The 18,784-nt window shown below is 53.1% G+C and overlaps 1 protein-coding gene across 18 annotated transcripts in view; it reads left to right on the top strand.

Annotated features, from left to right (window-relative positions):
• Positions 1–18,784, top strand: part of SCRIB (scribble planar cell polarity protein) — a 120,565-nt gene that overhangs the window by 58,135 nt on the left and 43,646 nt on the right. For 9 of the 18 annotated variants that reach the window (XR_009760247.1, XM_061607270.1, XM_061607275.1 and 6 more), the window contains 11 exons: positions 156–332; positions 1,505–1,621; positions 2,297–2,485; positions 2,747–2,866; positions 3,035–3,085; positions 10,070–10,132; positions 10,249–10,332; positions 12,524–12,814; positions 14,305–14,373; positions 14,523–14,573; positions 15,037–15,078. Coding sequence is in view for 17 of the 18 variants with exons in the window: in XM_061607270.1 (XP_061463254.1) it covers positions 156–332; positions 1,505–1,621; positions 2,297–2,485; positions 2,747–2,866; positions 3,035–3,085; positions 10,070–10,132; positions 10,249–10,332; positions 12,524–12,814; positions 14,305–14,373; positions 14,523–14,573; positions 15,037–15,078 (1,254 nt within the window). In the remaining variant the exon portion in view is untranslated. The remainder of the gene's footprint in view (positions 1–155; positions 333–1,504; positions 1,622–2,296; positions 2,486–2,746; positions 2,867–3,034; positions 3,086–10,069; positions 10,133–10,248; positions 10,333–12,523; positions 12,815–14,304; positions 14,374–14,522; positions 14,574–15,036; positions 15,079–18,784) is intronic. The other 9 variants (XM_061607271.1, XM_061607272.1, XM_061607278.1 and 6 more) reach the window with 9 other exon arrangements.

Below are 18,784 nucleotides of genomic sequence, written 5' to 3' on the forward strand. Positions count from 1 at the left end.
AAGGAGAAGCACCATTTTCTGCAGAGCCATAGCATAGCTGAAGCCTTGTTGAATGCCTTGTAGTCTGTCCGTCCGTCCACATGTGTGTGCGTGTCTCTCCCCCCCCCCCGGCAGTGTGATTTCCAGCCTCCCACCCTTCCATGTTGTCTTGGCAGGTCATTCTTCACGGACTGGCTTCTCGCAGTGGGCTGCGTGTGGGTGACAGGATCCTGGAGGTGAATGGCATTGATCTCCGCCACGCCACCCACCAGGAGGCAGTGAGTGCCCTACTGTCCAACACCCAAGAGCTGAGGATGGTTGTCCGGCGAGACCCTCCCCCGCCCGGTATGGAGGTAGGCGAGGCAGCGGCTGTCCTCTGCTCCTGTGCACCTGGGGAGAGGGCAGGGGGCTGTGAGCTGCCCTGGCCTTGGATCTCTTTAGCTCCTCCAGGATGTGGCTGGGCTGAGCCATGCCAGCTTCCTGACTCTTGCCTGGAGGTGAAGCAGCTTCTCTCATGAGGTTGCCTCCTGCCGCCCTCTCTGCGGTCTTACACCCCCATCTCTCACTCTCTGAAAGCACCTCTCCTCTGCAGCTGTGCTCCACCCAGTCGGAGGGCAGTGCTGTCGTTCCTTCCTGCATAGGCGGCTGTGCCGTTCCCCCCCCCTCCAAGATGCAAGTGGCAACCAAGACTCCATCACATCTCTCTTCCCCCAGCCCTGGCGGCTGCTCTGCTTGAGTCTGCCCTGCTCCTAGTCTGCCCTGCCCTGGAGAAAGCTTTTCTTTGCTTTGTTTTGCTCTCTATCCTCACAGACAGCTGCCTTTGTGTCTTGGGTGTCTAGAGGCAGTCACCAAAGCTAGCCAGTATCTTCTAGAAGTGCCTGCACTGGAATTCTGGAAGATTTGTTCAAACTACTCAGTTAATCAACTAATGTAACTAACAAATTAATTAATCACTCCTGTATTGGATTTGAAACTGTTTTTATCATTAAATTGCTTCAAAATATTTCACAGGAAGCAATTCATAAAGGAAAACAACTAAAAGGTTCAGGCAGGTGTTAGTCCAAATTAAAAGCCCAGCTTTTGGTTTACTTTCAAAATCAGTTAAAAATGAGTTCAAAGGGTCTCAGGCTGTGGTCTGAGGGCACCTGAGGCCAGCTCCCTGCTGAAGCTAAGCAGGGTCAGGTCTGGCCAGTGCCTGGATGGGAGGCCGCCTGGGAACGTAGGTGAGCCGCCTGGGGTTTCTGGCATGAAAATGTAACTAATAAATAAAGAAGAGCAGTTCGAGCACCTCCGTGCCCTTCCTGCCTGTGGCCATGGAGTGTGGTAGGGCACGAAGAGCTCCCGCGGTCACATAGCGGAAGGCCTGCTGTCTCCCTGTGGGATGGTGAGTAGCTGCCTCTACTGCCACTGGCTTCTGAGGCAGAGAGAAGGTGGTGCCGGCCCCGAGGGGAGAAGAGCCCAGGAAGGCACAGCCGCCGCCTCTGGCCACCCGCCCCACATGTGCTGCTTCCCTTTGTGCTTTCAGGAGATCTGCATTGAAAAGCGGCTGGGGGAAAAACTGGGCATCAGCATCCGAGGTGGCGCCAAGGGCCACGCAGGGAACCCCTTTGACCCCACAGATGAGGGCATCTTCATCTCTAAGGTACCGGGCGGCATAAGCTCCCTCCGTGCCCCGGGCTGCCCTTCCTGCCCCTGCTTTCTCCTCATGGGGAGCCCTGGCGGCAGGGGGGCAGTCTGCCACCTCAAGGGCCTTTTAGCGGTGGAGCCCCTGCTCCTGAAGGGGGGCGTGGAGGGGAGGGCTCCGGCTGCATCTGCACAGCCCTGCCAAAGGAGGTTGGCTGTCTCGGCTGCTCAATGAGAAGATCCTTTGTTTCTGTGCTTGCTTTGGAAAGTCAGCCTCCTTCTAGCCTTTCAGAGTTTGGGAACTTCCTAGGGCGGCCCTTTTCTTCTGGCTCAGGCATATGTACAGGCTGCAGTGATCAAAAAGGAAGCACAGCCACTCTTCCTAATGCACTTCAGGAAGGACGGGTGTTGTGCAGAATTCCAGAGGCTTGAACAGCAGTGACCTCTGCCAGCTGTGTCTGTCCTCAAGCCCTTCAGAGTGACCAGTCTTCAGACCCTCAGGCCCTCCAGTGCTGGCTGCTCCCAGCCCAGCATCTTGGCCCCTGGGATGCTGGGCTGGACGTGGGCATCCTAGCTGTGCCCCTCTGGTAGGAATTGTGGGCAGTCGTGGCCTTTCCACTCCCTGGGACCAGCCCTCTGGATTTTGGCGGCTGCTGCTGCTGTTCCTCCTCACCCAGTCCCCTGCCTCCTGTAGGTCAGCTCCACGGGGGCCGCAGCCCGCGATGGGCGGCTGAAAGTGGGGATGCGCATCCTGGAGGTCAACCACCAGAGCCTGCTGGGCATGACTCACACAGAAGCGGTCCAGATCCTGCGTGCCGTGGGTGATGCGCTCCTGGTGCTCGTCTGCGATGGCTTTGACCCCAAGGCTGTAGCTGCCATTGAGGTGGGTGGGCCATGCGCCCAGGGCTGTGTGTGTGTGCGTGTGCGCCAGTGCTTGATGGTGCTCTCTTGTTCTTCTGTTTTAATGTCTCTGGTGTAGTTTTATGTTCAAGTGCCTTGAGAGTCTTGCTGAGTGAGAGGCAGTTTTTTAAAGATAGGGCCAAACATCTGCCCAGTTTTTCACATGCATCCCGCCAGCCCCTCTGTGCACGACTCCTTCTTTGCGGGCGGGGATGAAAGCATCACTTGCCTTCCCCTCCCTCAGATGTCTCCAGGGATCATCGCCAACCCCTTTGCAGCTGGCATTGGGCGCAAGAACAGCTTGGAGAGCATTTCGTCCATCGACCGGGACCTCAGTCCGGAGGAGCTGGATGTGCTTCAGAAGGTGAGGGAGGTGGTCCCCGGGGGGAGGGAAGTGACCTTTCCTGCCTGCCTGCCTTCCTGGCAGTCCAGGCTCCCACTCCAGTGGAAGTGCCCTCCTTTTTCTCCCTCCTACCCCAAGGAGTCTGGCTGACTTGAAGGATCCATCTCTGACCATCTCCTTTGTCCCCAGGAGTTGGAGATGGTGAGGGAGACGGCCCTGTGGGAAGAGAAGGAGAAAATGGTGAGACTCTCTGGCCCTGCCCTGCCTTCCCAGGGTGAGGGAGGGGAGCTGCCTGGAGCATGGCTTCTCTTCCCTGCAGGCAGACCCTCTCCCGCACCCCTTGCTCCCGCTGCTGCTTCGCTGCCTGGACTCTTTTTCATCAGCTCCCTTGAGGGCCCTTATTCTGGGCCTCTTGCACAGTCACTTGAAGAAGAGGTGGTGCATTTGCAAAATCAGGTGATGGCTGTGAATGCTGCCCTGGGCTCCTTTTGGAAGCAAGGGCAGGATATAACTGTAATAAGTAATAAAATAAATAGAGGTCTGGTACAGTCTGCGTGTGTGTTGGTGGGGTGGGGGCACATTTCATAGAATCATAGAATAGTAAGAGTTGGAAGGGGCCTATAAGGGCATCAAGTCCAACCCCCTGCTCAATGCAGAAATCCAAATTAAAACATCCCCAACAGATGGCTGTGCAGCTGCCTCTTGAATGCCTCCAGTATACTTGAAGAGTGCAGTCATATCTCCCCTCTGTCTTTCCTTCTCAAGGATAAGCACTCCTAGTTCTTTCATTCTCTCCTCACAGGACCTTGTTTCCAGTCCCCTGATCATCCTTTTTTTTCTCCTCTGAACCTGTTCCGGTTTGTCTGCATCCTTCTTAAAGTGCAGTGTCCAGAACTGGACACAGTACTCAAGATGAGGCCTAACCAGTGCTGAATACAAGGGAACCAATACTTCATGTGATTTGGAAACTGTACTTCTGTTAATGCAGCCTAAAATAGCATTTGCTTTTTTTGCAGCCACATCACACTGTGGGCCCATATTCAGCTTGTAATCAACAACAATCCCAAGATCCTTCTCACATGTATTGCTGAGCCAAGTATCCCCCATCTTATAATTGTGCATTTAGTTTCATTTCCTAAGTGTAGAACTTTGCATTTATCCCTGTTGAATTTCATTCTGTTGTTTTCAGCCCAATGCTCCAGCCTATCTAGATCCCTTTGAAATTTGTTTCTGTCCTCCAGTATTTGCTATCCCTCCCAATTTTGTATCACCTACAAATTTGATAAGCATTCCCTGCACCTCCTCATCCAAGTCATTAATAAAAATGTTGAAGAGCACTGGACCCAGGACCAAGCCCTGCAGCATCCTACCCTGTTTAACCAGTTCTATTCTGCAATGTAGAACTTGCACTGTTCCCTGTTAAATTTCCTTGGTACTGGTGCTCTCTCCTCTGCTTTCCACTGGTCCCATTGCCTTCATCTCCTTGCCATGCATCTTTCTGTCCTGTCCTAGGAAGCTTTGGACAGCCAGTCTTGCACCTTCAAGAGTTTGCCTGCCTCAGTGCCAGAGGCGGCTCCTCAGCTGGGGCTGAGCAGTCTGCAAGGCAGGGGTCGGGGGCATCAGAGAGCATTCGCAAGGGGCAGGAATGCCTGTTCAGAGCCTGTGCAAGGTGGTCTGTAGACTGTGGGGATGCTGTGGGTGAGTTATCTGAACTTCCACAAAGCTTGGACTGTCTGGCTCTGCGATTGCTCTTTGGCTCAGTAGTGGAGAGAGACTTCAGATTGTTCTTTGACGTTACGCTGGCACTAGTATTCGGGGTCTGCAGAGTCAGGCCCCGCATTGTCCCCTCCACCCAGCCGCAGCAGCAGCTCCCTGGGGTCTGAGGAGGAGCCGAGGTCTGCTTAGTCTGCTTTTTAACTAGAGATGTTGCGGTTTGATCCTGGGCCTGGGTCTTCCGCAGGTAAAGCCATGCACTCTGTCACTGAGTAAGGAGCCCTTTTTGTCTGCTAAGCTGTAAACAGTTGTTTGTCTGGTAACAGTTCAAGGGGTAAGACATTCCCCTCCTGTGAGCAGCAAGAGGCGGCTGTCTTGTAGGGGCTTGGAAGCCTTTTGCTCTCCATGACTTGACTCCACCAAGCAGGTTTTTTGGCGCAGAAGCCCCTTGCAAGAGTTATCTGCAGCCGAGAGAAATTGGTTTCCATGAACACACTTCCAAGTGGGGTGGGGTGGGGTGGGGGGGCGGCTGCCACCCTGCATTCTTGCTGTCTGTGGACACAGGGCCAACTCCTCAGGAAAGCAGGGATTCTCTACGCAAAGACCCCTAGGGCAAAATCAATTCTGGGGCAGATGAAGACAAGGCTGCTCTTGGAAAGGGCTGTGCTTTTTCCCTCTCCATAACTGCCAAGTTCAGAGATTCCCTTTTGATGAAGAATTCTTGGCCGTACTGGCTGCCAGGAGAGAGATGTAGAGGACTGGAGGCCTTCAAGAGGCAGCTGGACAGCCGTCTGTCAGGAGTGCTTTGATTTGGATTCCTGCATTGCACAGGGGGTTGGACTTGATGGCCTTGTAGGCCCCTTCCAACTCTACGATTCTATGATTCTATGACTGGGTCTGGAGTTTTCTGTCTCTTTTGCTGAGGCTTTTGATAACATATCAGGCTGCTCTGGAAATTAATTCAAATCTTGTGGATTTTCTGATGTAGATAGTTGGTGTTGGACGCTACAGGGTCAAGGCCTGGGATTGGCCAGAGATGCCACTGCTTCTTCCCGTGGCCTTTACGTGAGGGAGGAGAAGGGCGCTTCAGCTCAGGTCTCTGGCCTGTGACCGGACAGGGGCTGCCTGTGCCTGACCATGTCTTTCCAAGTTGCCCCCTTGATGTTAAGGGAGAGACTGAGTCCTCTTGCTGTGTCTGCTGCAGTGACGGAGGTAGTGCTTGAGATGTCTTGGCTCTGCTGCGGCCTATTGGCAAGTGACTGCAGTTCACTTTTGCCCAAGCCTCATTGCTTGTTTTTTTCCTTCTGTGTTCCAGGCTGTGCCTCCATTGTCTGCTTGTAACTTGCTTGGAGTACTTGTGATGCTCTTTCCGGCACTCCTCACTTCTCCCTCTGCCTCCCAAGCCTCAGAGTGCCTTTGGCTGTGCAGTGCCAGGTGGCTAGTATGACCAGCTCATGTGGCCGAGAGCCCCTGACCCAGCTCCCTTGGCTCTGTCGGGATGCTAGAGTGTGCCAGCGTTCGGAAACAGGCGATCTGCACGGTCTGCACATTTTCAGGCCAGAGGAAGGCGGGGGAGGAGCTGTTTTTAATGGGTGATGGGCCTCCGGGGGTGCTGAATTCTCCATTTGTTGCAATATTCCCTGTTTGTGTGGTAGTGCAGCTGTGGGAATGTCACAGCCTACCCTGTCTGCCTGCCATCTTTTGAGTCACCTTGTCATCTGAGTTCCTTTCTGTGTTTTGCACATCACATGAAGCACAAAAGCTGCAGCAAGCCTCAGGCTTATGTGCTTCCCCATGCTGCCAGAAGGGGGCGCTTGGATGCTTCAGATTTCGGTTCAGTGCGGTTTGTGGTGTCATCCAAACTTTGGACTATGGCTAAACATTAACTGTAGATAGTTTCAAACAAGCCAGCTTCAGTACTGATGATTTGAAGCTGACTTATTTGGAAGCTAGCCATAGGTTAGCATTAACCACTGTTTTTCAGGCCAGCTGACACAACAGAAGCTTCCTCTGTTCACAACAGAACTCCTCTCCCTCTGCCTCCTCCTCCCAGCTGGGAGCAGGGGAGCTTCCTGATGCTTGTCCCTCGCTCGTTCAGTTGTGCTCAGCTCTGGCTTTGTGTGATATCTTCGCTGTGTGGACCAGCCTCCTCTCTCCCTTCTGCATCTTCTGTCCTTGCAAGAGACCTAAATGTGTTTTCTTTGTGGCCCTTTCGCTTCTCTGTGGATTCTGAATGGGGAAACGCTGAACAGTCTTCGTTTTAACCCGTTCGTGTGGTGCTCGGCAGGTTTCCAATCCTCTGTGCAGAACAAAATGGAAGGCCAAAGGAGCCAGCGACCTTGCCTGCCCCCCCCCCGGTGTGGTTTCAGCCTGCCCCTACTGGGGCAGAGCGAACAGAGGAAAGTCAGGCGTTCATCAGCACAGGAGAAACTTGAGGGGAGGCCACTGGGAGGGAAGAAAGGGTCTCCAGAGGGAGTGACCCTGGCCCAATGGCAAAGCTAGCTGGCTCCTGTCTGATTCTGCCTCCTCCAGGCAGGGAGGGATGTGTGTGTTTCTTGGCTATGCCAGAGTGTGCCAAATTTCAGAAACTGGCAATTACCAATACGACGACTCAGGAGCTGCCCTCCTTTCCTCCCCCAGAAAGCCTTGCCCAAGACCAGGGCCTCTTTCTGGGGCACTGCCAGACTTTTCCTCTGTGCCGGTGTTTGACACTGGAAGCCTCCTTAGTTTGCTTTTTTTAAAATCTGCTTTGACCAGCCAATTTGGCCTGCATTTATTTATTTATTATTTGATTTATATCCCGCCCTTCCTCCCAGCAGGAGCCCAGGGCAGCAAAAAAAAGCACTAAAAACACTTTAAAACATCATAAAAACAGACCTTAAAATACATTCAAACAAAACAACGTTAAAAACATTTTTTAAAAAAAGCTTTGAAGACATCTTAAAAAGGGTTAAAAACATATTGTTTTTTTAAAAAAAGATTTAAAAACATATTAAAAGCAATTCCAGCCCAGGCGTAGACTGTACATGTATTGCTGTCCCACCTGACACCTGAGCTGTGGGATTGGCCAGGTGTGATTCACCTCTGGTTCCCCAGAAGGAGATGCATGGCTCAGGTTGGATGAGTGCCCCCCCGCCACTTGTACACTCGTTGCACCAGCTGGCACCAGGGCTACTCTGACACTCTGGGGGCAGAAGGTGAAGCTGTTGTGTTTTGAGGCCCTTGTCCTCCCTTTATGTCCAAGAGTCCTCCCAAGTGTCTTATGGGGGAGGTGCCAGTGGCCCCTCCCTGGTCACCTTCCTTGGAGAGTGAGATTGGTGTGGCAGGTGTCCAGTGCACATGCTTGTGCCCTGGGCTGCAATTGATGGCAGGAGCTTAACTCTGTGGGTCTGCCAGGAGAGATTTGACCAGAGCGCTAATCAAGACACCCAGCAGTGGACAAAGAAGCAGTTGTGTCTCGAAAAGGATACTGTGGACCTGGAGACACTGTAGGAGCAGGATAGCCGGATGGCTGCTTCAGGCCCTGGAGGTTATGATCATCATTGGTGCAGGGTGGGGTGCTTCTTTGTCTCACCACCTAAAGAGGGAGCTCAAGACAGGGCCTCCTCCTCCATGGCCCCAAACTGGTTTTGGAAAGAAGTTAGAATAACCCCACCCCTGAAAGTTTTAGGTATGCTGTATTTTTTAAAATTATCTTGTATTTCAGTGGTGTTCAGTACCCTAGTTCAAGTTTTAACTTCCCTGTTCTCTTTGATGTTAACATTTGCTCTTAATCTTGTTTAAACACTTGGGTATTTTTATGTTAAGCAGTCTATAAATCTCTTAAAATGGAGAGATACGTGTTGTTTATAATGTTTGGATACTTCATTGTTTTAGAGTTGGGCCCCTAATGTGACACTGCAGTGCCCTCTGCTACCCTCCTTGGTGCCAGCCAAGGACCCTGGCCCATTTTTATTTTTTTAACACTGTGGTGTATGTTTTGGGTTTGGGGTAGGTGGGCTGTCTCCTTTTTTGCTTGTGCTATATTAGTTTTTATAATGGTGTGTGTGTGTTTAGGTGATCATCTCCAGGACAGTTTCTTCACATTTCAAATGTGCCCTTGGGCCCAAAAACCTTGGGACCCCCCCCCTTTAGAGAATTGTAAACTGTTTTGGTGACCTTTGTTGAGGCTGGAGAGTGCTCTAAAAAGACTCTTAAAAGTAAATAAGCTAATAAACTAAAAATTAAAAGGAGCAGAAAAGTGCAGTCAGAGATCAAGGGGCTGAAGCAACTCCCCTGTGAGGAAACGTTAACCATGTTTTGGGCGTTCTGGATTTTCAAAAAATGCAAGGAGGGAGGAAACACGATAGAAGTGTATAAAATCATGCATGGCGTGCGGAAAGTGGACTGGGGAAAGTTTTCCTCCCTCTGCATAATCCATGAGGGCCAGTGAGGCTATCATCCACTGAAGCTGAACGTTGGAAGATTCGGAACAGTAAGAAAGAAAATGTTTCTTCACACTACACATAGCTAGCACTATGGAATTTGCTCCCATAGGAGGCAGTGATGGCCACGAGCTTGGATGGCATTAGAAGAAGATCAGGCAGATTCATAGAAGAGAAGACTTTCAAGTGGCTGCTAGCCACAATGGCCCTGTTCTCCCTCCCCTCTCGAAGGCAGTGGGCCCCTGAATGCCAGCTGCTGGGGCGGGGAGGGGGAGACTGCCCCCCGTTGCACTCAGGTCTTGCTTGTGGGCTCTCCTCAAGCGGGGAGGGGTGTGGCTGGCCACTGAAAACAGGATGCTGGACTAGGAAGGGCCCCTTTGGCTTGATCCCGCAGCCAGGCTCTTTGCATGCTCATCACCCCATATCCATGCCCAAAGCAGATGGCAGAGCTCTGTGAGGAGCCCCCAGCCCTCCCCGTTGTGGCCTTTGTGGGCAGAGAGGGAGGGATTGGAGGCACTTGAGAGAAGATCTGGGGCTGGGGGTGGAACAATGGGTTTCCCAAGCACCCGGCTCAGTGGACCGCTGGATGTTCCCCTCTTGGGCCTGGCAAGCTGCCAAGGCCGGCTGCCTCCTTGCTGGAACAGGGAAGAGCCCTGTAGGAGAACCACGCTGCTTTGACTCTTGCTGGCTCTCGTTTCTGCTTGGCCCTTGTCATGCCAACCAGGTTACTTTTGGAGATGGGCAGCAGGGAGCGAGCGCAGGGTTGGGGGCGTCCCCTCAAGGGCAGCCTCTCTTCTTGCCCGACTGTGGCTTGTGTGCCAATGCACACCCGCTTGAGAGGAGGCCCCTTGGGCATGCAGCTGTCTGGCTGAGTCCCTGCTGCTGGTTTTTGCCGGCTGGTTGTGAGGGCGGCTGCTTTGGCTCTGCCGGAGCTGCCTGCCTCCTGCTCCCAGGGGTTCCCTTCTCTTTCCACCTTCAGCCAGAGCCTCGCTTTCCCTTCCCTGGCTTCTTCCGCTGCTGATCCCGCTGCTAACCCTTTTTGCACTCTCTCTCTCTCTCTGTGCTTGTGCTGCCTGTCCCTGGGAAGGAGCGGATGCGCCGGGAGCAGGAGACAGCCATGCAGCTCCTGGCGGAGGAGGAGGAGGCGGAGGTGAGAGGCAGGAAGTGGGGGGGGGGGAGTTTGGCTGGGCCAGTGGAGCTGCAGCGGGGAGGGTGGGGCAGGCATGCTCCTTTAGACCCCACTGGACTCCCCCTTTCTTTCTCCAGGGCCTTGGCACGGAGCCCCTGCAGCTCGATTACCGCACCTTGGCAGCGCTCCCCAACCATGGCCTCCAGAAAGCCCCCCGTGGCGTAAGTGGGGGGCTTTGGTGGCATAGGGATTCTCTCAGGGTGCTCCGGGGCCCCATCTGCCTTCGGAGGAAGCCCTCTCCTTCTCCAGCTCCCTCCACCTCTCAGCCAGTCCAGGGAAGTGGCTGTGGTGGAGCGGGGCCCCTGTGGATCTCCGCAGCTGCTTTCCAGGAGCCACTGCTTGGGGCCACGGAGGGTCCTGCTGCCTGGAAGCAGCCACTGGCTTCACAGCAGGACTGTCAGGCTGCTTGGCTGCAGTGGGGGGTACCACAGTGGCCTGTAAATGTGGGCTGAGGCAGGACACTTTCTGGCCTGGCTGTCCTGCATGACAGTGTGGGCGGGAGGGAAGCCTCTGGCAGGTTTGGGGTGAGGAGGACCCCAAGGTCTGCCATGGCTGGATGAAGCCTACCTCTGGACAGCAGGTGAGGGGAGGCACGCAGGGACTCTTGCGCTCCTCCTGTCCCGCTTGTGGGCGTGGCGTGGCTGGGGCGGAGACAGGATGCTGGCTGCACAACGCGGGCCTTTGACCTGATTCGGCAGGCAGGCAGGGCTGCTTTTAAGATTCTTTCAAGAGACAGGAAGGCTAGGAGGGTGCAGGCACCCACAGCCAGGTCATCGCCTGGCAGAGGTGGCCAGTTAATGGCTGCCTTTCTTCCTGTGAGGGCCGAGCCACAGCTCCCTGTTAGGGAAGAGCAGAGGAGCTGGCAGCTGGAGCGCATGAGCAGGGGATGGAGGGGGCTGTGCAGCAGCACGGTGCAACAGGAGGCTTCTGCCTCAGCAGAGAGCCTGGGCCGCCTTGGGTGCCTCTCCGTTGGGCTGGCCGAGTGAGGAGGGGGCAGACGGGCTGCTCTGGAAACCTGATCCTGATTCAGCTGCCCGGGTGGGATTCCTGAGCTGGCCAGCCTTGGGCTATTTTGGTCTTGGCTGGTGAGCGGGGGGGGGGGGAGGCTCCTTTTGTCTGTGGCTGCTGACAGCGGTGAGTCTCTCTCTCTTTTCTGGGAGGTGGGGCGGTTGGCACCGCTGCTTTTTCCCTGGCAGAGCAGGAAGGTCTGCTCCTTCAGATTCGGGCAGGGTAAGGGACTCTGTTGCTGTGCCTTTAGGCCCTTGTGGGGCCTGCCATGTTGCTCCAGGTGCAGCAGGCAGTGGTGGCCAAGGGCAGCTCCGTCCTTTGGGACTGCAGGGGTGGGGAGTGGCTGGCCCTGGGCACTTCCATGCTGAGACCGCTGGGCGTCTCCTCTGTGAGCAGCCCCAGGCAGTTTTCCGGAGAGCGGATGGCATGGAGAGACCCTCATGCCCTGAGGAGTGGAGCACATGATCCTGTGTCCCACTCGGAGGCATCTCCTGACCCGCCTCTCTGGCTCCTTCCCTTCTTTCCCAAATTGACCGTAGACTCCCGGGTTCCTCCTTCCTGCTTCCTTTCTTTAGCTGAACCATCACTGATTGGGTGCAGTGTGTCTGTGGAGACTTTCTGAGAGGCGGTTGTGCTTGAATGCGTTCTCTAGAGGACCTAGGCATGCCCACCTGGGGTGTTGCCGTCCTTTCTTGCCTGGGATGCCACCACCGTCACTTTGACCAGGGGGTGTGGTGGAGGGGTGAGCCCCTCTCAGCCCTGTTAAGCAGCAGCTAATCCTGAAGAGCTGTGTGTTCTGTGGAGGTTTCCATTCTGGGCTGCAATTTTTTTAAAAAATGTGTCTGGTGACTCGCAATACTTTAGCTGTCCAGCTGAGCCTGTGGCCTGTTTCGTAGCTGTATCCCTTCCAGGATGCAAACAGGGATGGGTGGGAAGCTACCGGGGTGGCCCTCTAGCCGTGGTTGGACTCCAGCCCCTTTCAGCCCCAGCTGGCGTGGCCGGATGCCAGGGTGGGATAGGGGGGAGCAGCCTCTGGAGGCCCCCAGGGCTTCCCCATCCTTCACCTAGAGCATCAGGATCTCTCCTCTCTGTGCCAGTGAGAGGCCAGGCACAATGTGCCACCTGCCGTGCCTGTGTTGCAGGGAGGTGTCTGCACACACTCGTGGTAGGACCCCTGCGCCCCCTGGCAGATTGGAGGCTCCCTCCCTCCCTCACGCTCCTGGCAGGGTCCTGTGGATGACTCAGAGGCCCCTGTCCCAAGGCAGGGAGCTGTTCCTTGGAGCTGTGGTGCCGGATGTTTCCTCCCAGTAGTTGCTCCCTGATCCCCTGTGATCTCCTCCTCAGCTTCTCCCGGCAGAAATGGAAGGGGACTTGCCGGTGCCTCTCCTGCCAGTTGCCCCCAACGGCCACTGCCCTCTTCCAGACGTGTGCCAAGCAAGTGGCCCCACTGCCTCTGCAAAGGGGGCTGCCCTCCTCCCTGAGCCTGCGGAGGAGCAGCCTTTGGTGGACTCCCAGCCCATCCCCTTCAGCGCCAACCCCTTTGTGGTGGCTAATCGGCAGGGCAAGGCGTGCCTGGGGGGGCCTCCCCTGGGCTATGGCAAGGGGGGAGTGCTGAAGACCAGTCTCTACACCAAGGCAAGCGGCCCTGCTGGCCTGCTGTATGCCGTGTCTTTGCTGCATGCCCGGGCTGAGAGTCGGCCAGCTTCTGCCTGTTTGTTCTGGGGCCACCTGGGCCGCTGGAGCCCAGGACTGGGCAAGCTGTCGTGGAGGGGAGGGAATGTTGTGCTGGAGGAGGCAGCTCCGGCCTGGGCGTGGGACCCTTCTCTTCTCCTTGTGTCTTGCCTGAGTGTGTCTCGGCTGCTTTGTGGTGCATGCAGGCGTTCTTTGTGCCTGGGGAGTGGGGTAGGAATTCCACCCCAGTTCAACTGGTGTAAGGGGAAGGGGCTTCCGACCTCAAGCTCCTGCAGTGGAACACGGGTGCAATCTGGGTCTGGCCTCTCGGGGAGCCTGGGAAGAGGAGGAGGGGCCCCTGCCTTCCCCCCACCCCCCCGCCAGCCTCCCCCTCTTTGGGCTGTGTGTTTTCTGCTGTTATGCTGTGCTTGGCTGTTAACCTGCTGTTTTGGATCTGGTTTTACCTAACCCTTTTGTTTATAAGTTATTCATAATATGATTGACAAGCGTAGACCACCCAAGGCAGCTCAACATCTCCTAAAGACGCCCTAACACATTCATCAGCTAGTTTGACTTTGTGTTCATGGTTTGGTGTGCCAGTTTTAAAAGCCGCCCTTTTAAAAGTGTCCTTGGATGGAAAATTGGAATAAAAATAATAGTTCTGATCTAAATGTAAAAAGGGTAGAATTCTGTGGTCCTGCTGGTTGGGACAGGGTAATGACGCATTTTGCTTTCTCTCCCAGTTAGCTGCTCCAGGTATGCCCATCCACAGAGGCTAGAAGCTTGTTCTGTTGTTTCTTAAAGGAAGGCATATGCAGAGCTCCTTGAGAACGGGTTGCTCAGTACTCCCTCTGTCCTGGCTGCAGAACTGAAGCATCTGTGCAGCCCTGGGAATGATGGGCATCAGCCATGAAATGCCTTTTCAGCACGTGGGGTGGGGGGTGGAGGGTCTTTTTGGCGTGAGCTAAATAGAGATTCCCAAGCTGAGGAAGGAGTGTCCTGAATTGGGTGTGGGCTGCGGGAGCATTTGTGCTTGTTGATGGGCATTCGGCTTACCTGCCCGTCCACTCAGGCACCGGGGGTGTGTGTGTGGCATACTCTGAGTGGCTCTTCCTTGTGGGGGCAGATAAGTGCTGCAGCAGGCCTCCCCTTTGCTCTAGGAGCGGGAGGTGGGCACTCATTGCACACGCATGGAGCGGCCTGTCCCCCGTCCCCTGCCCCTCAAGCCACTGGCTGAGAAGGGTCCCTCACCTGCTCCAGAGGGACCATCGGGGGGGGGGAGGCAGCAGTGCCTTCCAGTGATGCGCATGGCCCGCTAGAGCACTCTTCCCGGATGCAAATCCAGTGGTGAAGGGGGCTCCTGGTCTGGGAGAGGGTGGCTGGAGGCTGGCCTGACTTGCACTTGTCGCCAGCCCTGCTACTGTGGTCAGTGGCTGCCTTCCTCTGCCTTTCAGGCCCTTGCAGGGGAAACTGAGTCGGGAGGAGCCTGGCGAGACGCTCCCTGTTCTCCCAGCAGCCAGCAGGTAAGTCAGTGGCATGGGGTGGGGGTGGGGAGGGGGAGGCTCGCCTTTACCTCTCCAGTCCATCCGTCCGCCCAGCCATCAGCTGGCCTCTCTCTCTCTCTCTCTCCCTCTCTCTCTCTCTCTCCCTCTCTGACCCTGCCGCCCTCCAGCCACCTGCTGCCCCCCGGCCTGCCCACCTGGTGGGCAGAGAGACCCGCTTTGTAAGTGCCCCCTCGGTGTGCTGTGCCCGTTCCATCTCTGCCTTGGCTTGTGGGGAGGGAGGGAGGGACCCAGGTGCTGCTGAGGGCCATGCTTGGTACTGGGAGTCTGTGTGTGTGTGGGGGATACCGTTTCTCCTTTCCCCCTCCCTCCCTCCCCTGAGTGAAGGCTGCTGCTGCTGCTGGCCTTTGGGATGCTTCTGCTAAGAGTGGCTTCTAGTTGTAGGCCTGGTGGGGGAGAGAGGGGCTAAGCAGCCAGTTTGTGGAGGCCCTGAGAAGCCTGGCCTGAAGTCAAGCTGTGGAATGTCTTTGGGGGTAGCTCAAAGCTGGCAGCAAGAGCTTGATACTGAGTAAGGTCAGGGAGGGCTTGTGGCTGTGGGGGCACGGGGCCAAGCCTTGAGGCTGTGTGGGGTGGAGGCCCCCAAGTGCCTCCACCTCCCTAAGTCCCCTGTCCTTCTCCTTTCAGGCTTCTGTCCACTTGGTTCCCACCCACAACGAGAGCAAATCGGTGAGTCTTGTGTGGTCTGCTCTCCTCCTTGGAATTAAGGGCATTGGCGTGTATGGAGGGTGGGGCATCTTTTTATGTACATTGGCTTCTGAGCACAAAGGAATTTTGGAAGATGCCCCAAATGATATGTAAAGGGGGCACCTACCACCACAGGGATATCGTCTGAAATGACATGATCATGAAGGTTGTATCTAAAGCTAGTGGAGCTGCACTGCAGCAGGGGCAGCGGCACGTCTGTTTCTTCTCCCCCTGCACATCTTCCAGACCTTCTCCAGAGGGCCCCCCTGACCCCCAGAGCTGATTTTGGGGGTGCAGGGGGGCTGCAGAGGAGAAGAGAGGAACATCTCTTGTGATAGCGGGACAGGAGCAGTGCATACCACCCTGAATCTTTACACAAGCTTGATTGTTGTCAGTAGCGAGTGACAATCTTACTATATTGTTCAGGCATATTGGTTAGTAGGCCAATTCCAAGATCCTTCTCACGTGTAGTATCGCTGAGCAGTTGTCCAGGGTCTCAGGGGATCTTACACTCTACTTTTTTGGGAGCAGGGTCTTGGCACGGTCCCAGTGTCTCCAGCATCTTACATGCCAATCAGCATGAAAGGGGAGTGTGTTAGCCGCTGAGAAGAGTCTTCTAACATGCTTCTTTGTCCTGCTGATTGCAGCCAATCAGAATGAAAGGGGGTGAGTGAGCTAATCAGAGTGAAAGGAGGTGAGTCTCAGTGGGTACACTCCCCTTTCATGCTGATTGGCTCCTAGGGACATCTGTTGTGGGAGAAGGCATTCTCAAGGATCACATTCTTCAACAACAACAACAGGATGGGAGGGGGGCATGGCTGTGGCTATCATGAAGGGACCCTGCACTTCTGAATTTGCTACTACACTACTGTTGCTGAGCCAAGTATCTCCCATCTTACAATTGTGCATTTGGTTTCTTTTTCCTACATGGAGAACTTTCAACATAATCCTTTATCCCTTAAATTTCATTCTGTTGCTTTCAGTCTAATGCTCCAGCCTAGCAAGATTCCTTTGAATTTTCTTTCTGCCTTCCAGGGTATTAGCCATCCCTCCTAATTTTGTATCATCTGCAAATTTGATAAGCATTCCCTGCACCTCTTCATCCAAGTCATTAATAAAAATGTTGAAGAGCACTGAGCCCAGGACTGAGCCCTGTGGTACCCGCTCATTACCTCCCCCCAGTTTGAGATGGAACCCTTGATAATCACTCTTTGACTACGATTCTGTAGCCAACTGTGGATCTACCTGATAGTTGTTCCATCCAGTCCACAGATTATCAGATTATTATTTGTCAAAAGCTTTGCTAAAGTCGAGATAATATTATGTCCACAGCGTTCCTACAGTCTACTAGGGAGGTTACCCAATGAAAAATGAGATAAGATTGCTCTGGCAGGATTTGTCCTGGATAAATCCATGTTGGTTTCTAGTAATCACTGCATTGTTTTCAAGGTGCTCACAGGTTGACCGCATTATAATCTACTCCAGAATTTTCCAGGGATTGATGTCAGGCTGACTGGTCTGTAGTTCCCAGGTTCCTCCCTTTTGCCCTTTTTGAAGATAGGGACAACATTAGCCCTCCTCCAGTTATCCATCACTTCACCCATCCTACACAGTTTCGCAAAGATAATGGACAGTGATTCCAAGAGTTCTTCAGCCAGTTCCTTCAATACTCTAGGATGCAGTTCATGAGGCCCTGGAGAGTAGATTTGTCTATCAATCTCAAGCTCCAATCCTGTCCCTTCAGCTTCACTTTTCCCAGGAGGGTCATAGACCCTCTTTTGGGAGAAGACTGAGCCAAAGTAGGAATTGAGCAGTTTTGCTTTTTGTCATCTGTTACCATTTTGCCATCCTCATTGAGTAGCTGCACCGCTTTTTCTTTTCTCTGTCTTTTATTATGGATGTACCTGAAGAAAGCTATTTTGTTGCCTTTAGCATCCCTCACTAACCTCAGTTCATTCTCAGCTGCAGCCTTTGTGGTGCTATCCCTGCAATTCTGTTCTACCTGTCTGTACTCTTCCTATGTGGCCTGGCCTTTCTTCCACTTCCTATATGTGACCTTTTTTGTTTTTAGGTCATTTCTAAGCTTTTTGTGAAGCCACATCTTCTGCTGTCTTACTCCTTTTTTCCTTGATGGAATTGTGCCTTTAGAATTCCCTTTTTTAGAAACTCCCACCCATCTTGGACTCCTTTTCTCAGTAGGGTTGCTTGCCACAGTTACCTTACTTACCATTGCTCTGATTATTAAAATCGGCTTTCCTGAAGTCCATGGTATATGTATGGATACTCTCAGCTTTTGCTTCCTTTAAAATCAAGAACTCGTGTATAACATGGTCACTTTCTCCCAGAGTTCCCATAACTGCCACTTCATCCACCAAGTCATCTCTGTTGGTTAGAGTCAAGTCAGGGATACTGGTCCTTTAGTTCCTTCCTCCTCTTCCTATAGGACATGGGTTCTCAACAAGGGGGGAATTCCCCCCTGGGGGGAAAATTTTAGGGTTCCAGGGGGGGAATTGGGACCACTATTCAGCAAAGTATGATGTCCTGTAGATTATGTACAATCTGTAAAATTGTAGTTTGTTTTTAATTTAATCTGCGACATTCAATAAAGTTTATTGAATGTCACAGATTAAAATCGATTCTTGAACATGCAGCATTATTTTCATTTGCAAAATTAAATTATTATTTAGAGACCAGAAAGTGCTCCAAGAAATTCTCTTATAATATAAACTAAGAAATTTTTCTCTCACGAGAAACACCACCGTCACTCGCGAAAGTCAACACGCTATGAGAGACTATCTTGGGAAGGGGGGGATTATATTCTGAACAATAGTGAAAGGGGGGAATGGAGCAAAAAAGGTTGAGAACCACTGCTATAGGAGAAAGTTTTCAGCAGTACAAGTCAGGAATTTCTTGGAGGGGTTGTGTTTGACAGAATTTGTCTCCCAACAGATATTGGGGTAATTGAAGTCCCCCATTACTACTGCAGCATGCCTCCTCGAGAGATTGGCAATTTGCTTTGCAAAGTTTCATCTTCTCTTTGGTTGGGTGGTCGGTAATAGACTCCAATCACCAAGTTCCTTTTATTTGTTGCCCCATTTATTTAAATCCAGAGACTCTTGATGGAGCTACCAAGCTCATCCTCTTGTATTTCTGTGCAGGAATATTTTTTTTAACATATAATGCGACTCTGCCTCCCTTTCTATTCCTTCTGTTCTGTTTGAACAAGTTATATTCTTCAATTGCTGTATTCCAATCATGGGAGTCATCCCAGCAAGTTTCAGTTATACCTATCAAGTCGTATTTACTCTCCTGTATTAAGAGTTCAAGTTCGTCCTGTTTGTTTCCCATGCTCTGGGCATCAGTATACAGATGTTGAAGACCATGTAATTTATGGCCTGGCTTCCTTCCTGCATTTTTATGAAGACTATTATTGGGCCCTGTTAGAGCCGTTCCCTCAGTTCCTCTTACTCTGCGTTATCTCCAAGTTTCTGTCTCCCTTCCCGTTAGGATTCAGTATAAAGCTCCATGCTGTGGCCAAATACATTCTTCCCAGTCCTTGTGAGGTGCAACCCATCACTTGCCAGCAGTCCATCTTCCCAGAAGTATAGCTCGTGGTCCCAGAATCCAAATCTCTTGTGTCGGCACCACCTTCATAGCCAGTCATTCACTAGGAGCCAGTCATTCACTA

This window comes from Rhineura floridana, chromosome 1, assembly GCF_030035675.1.
Source record: "Rhineura floridana isolate rRhiFlo1 chromosome 1, rRhiFlo1.hap2, whole genome shotgun sequence".
NCBI lineage: Eukaryota > Metazoa > Chordata > Lepidosauria > Squamata > Rhineuridae > Rhineura > Rhineura floridana.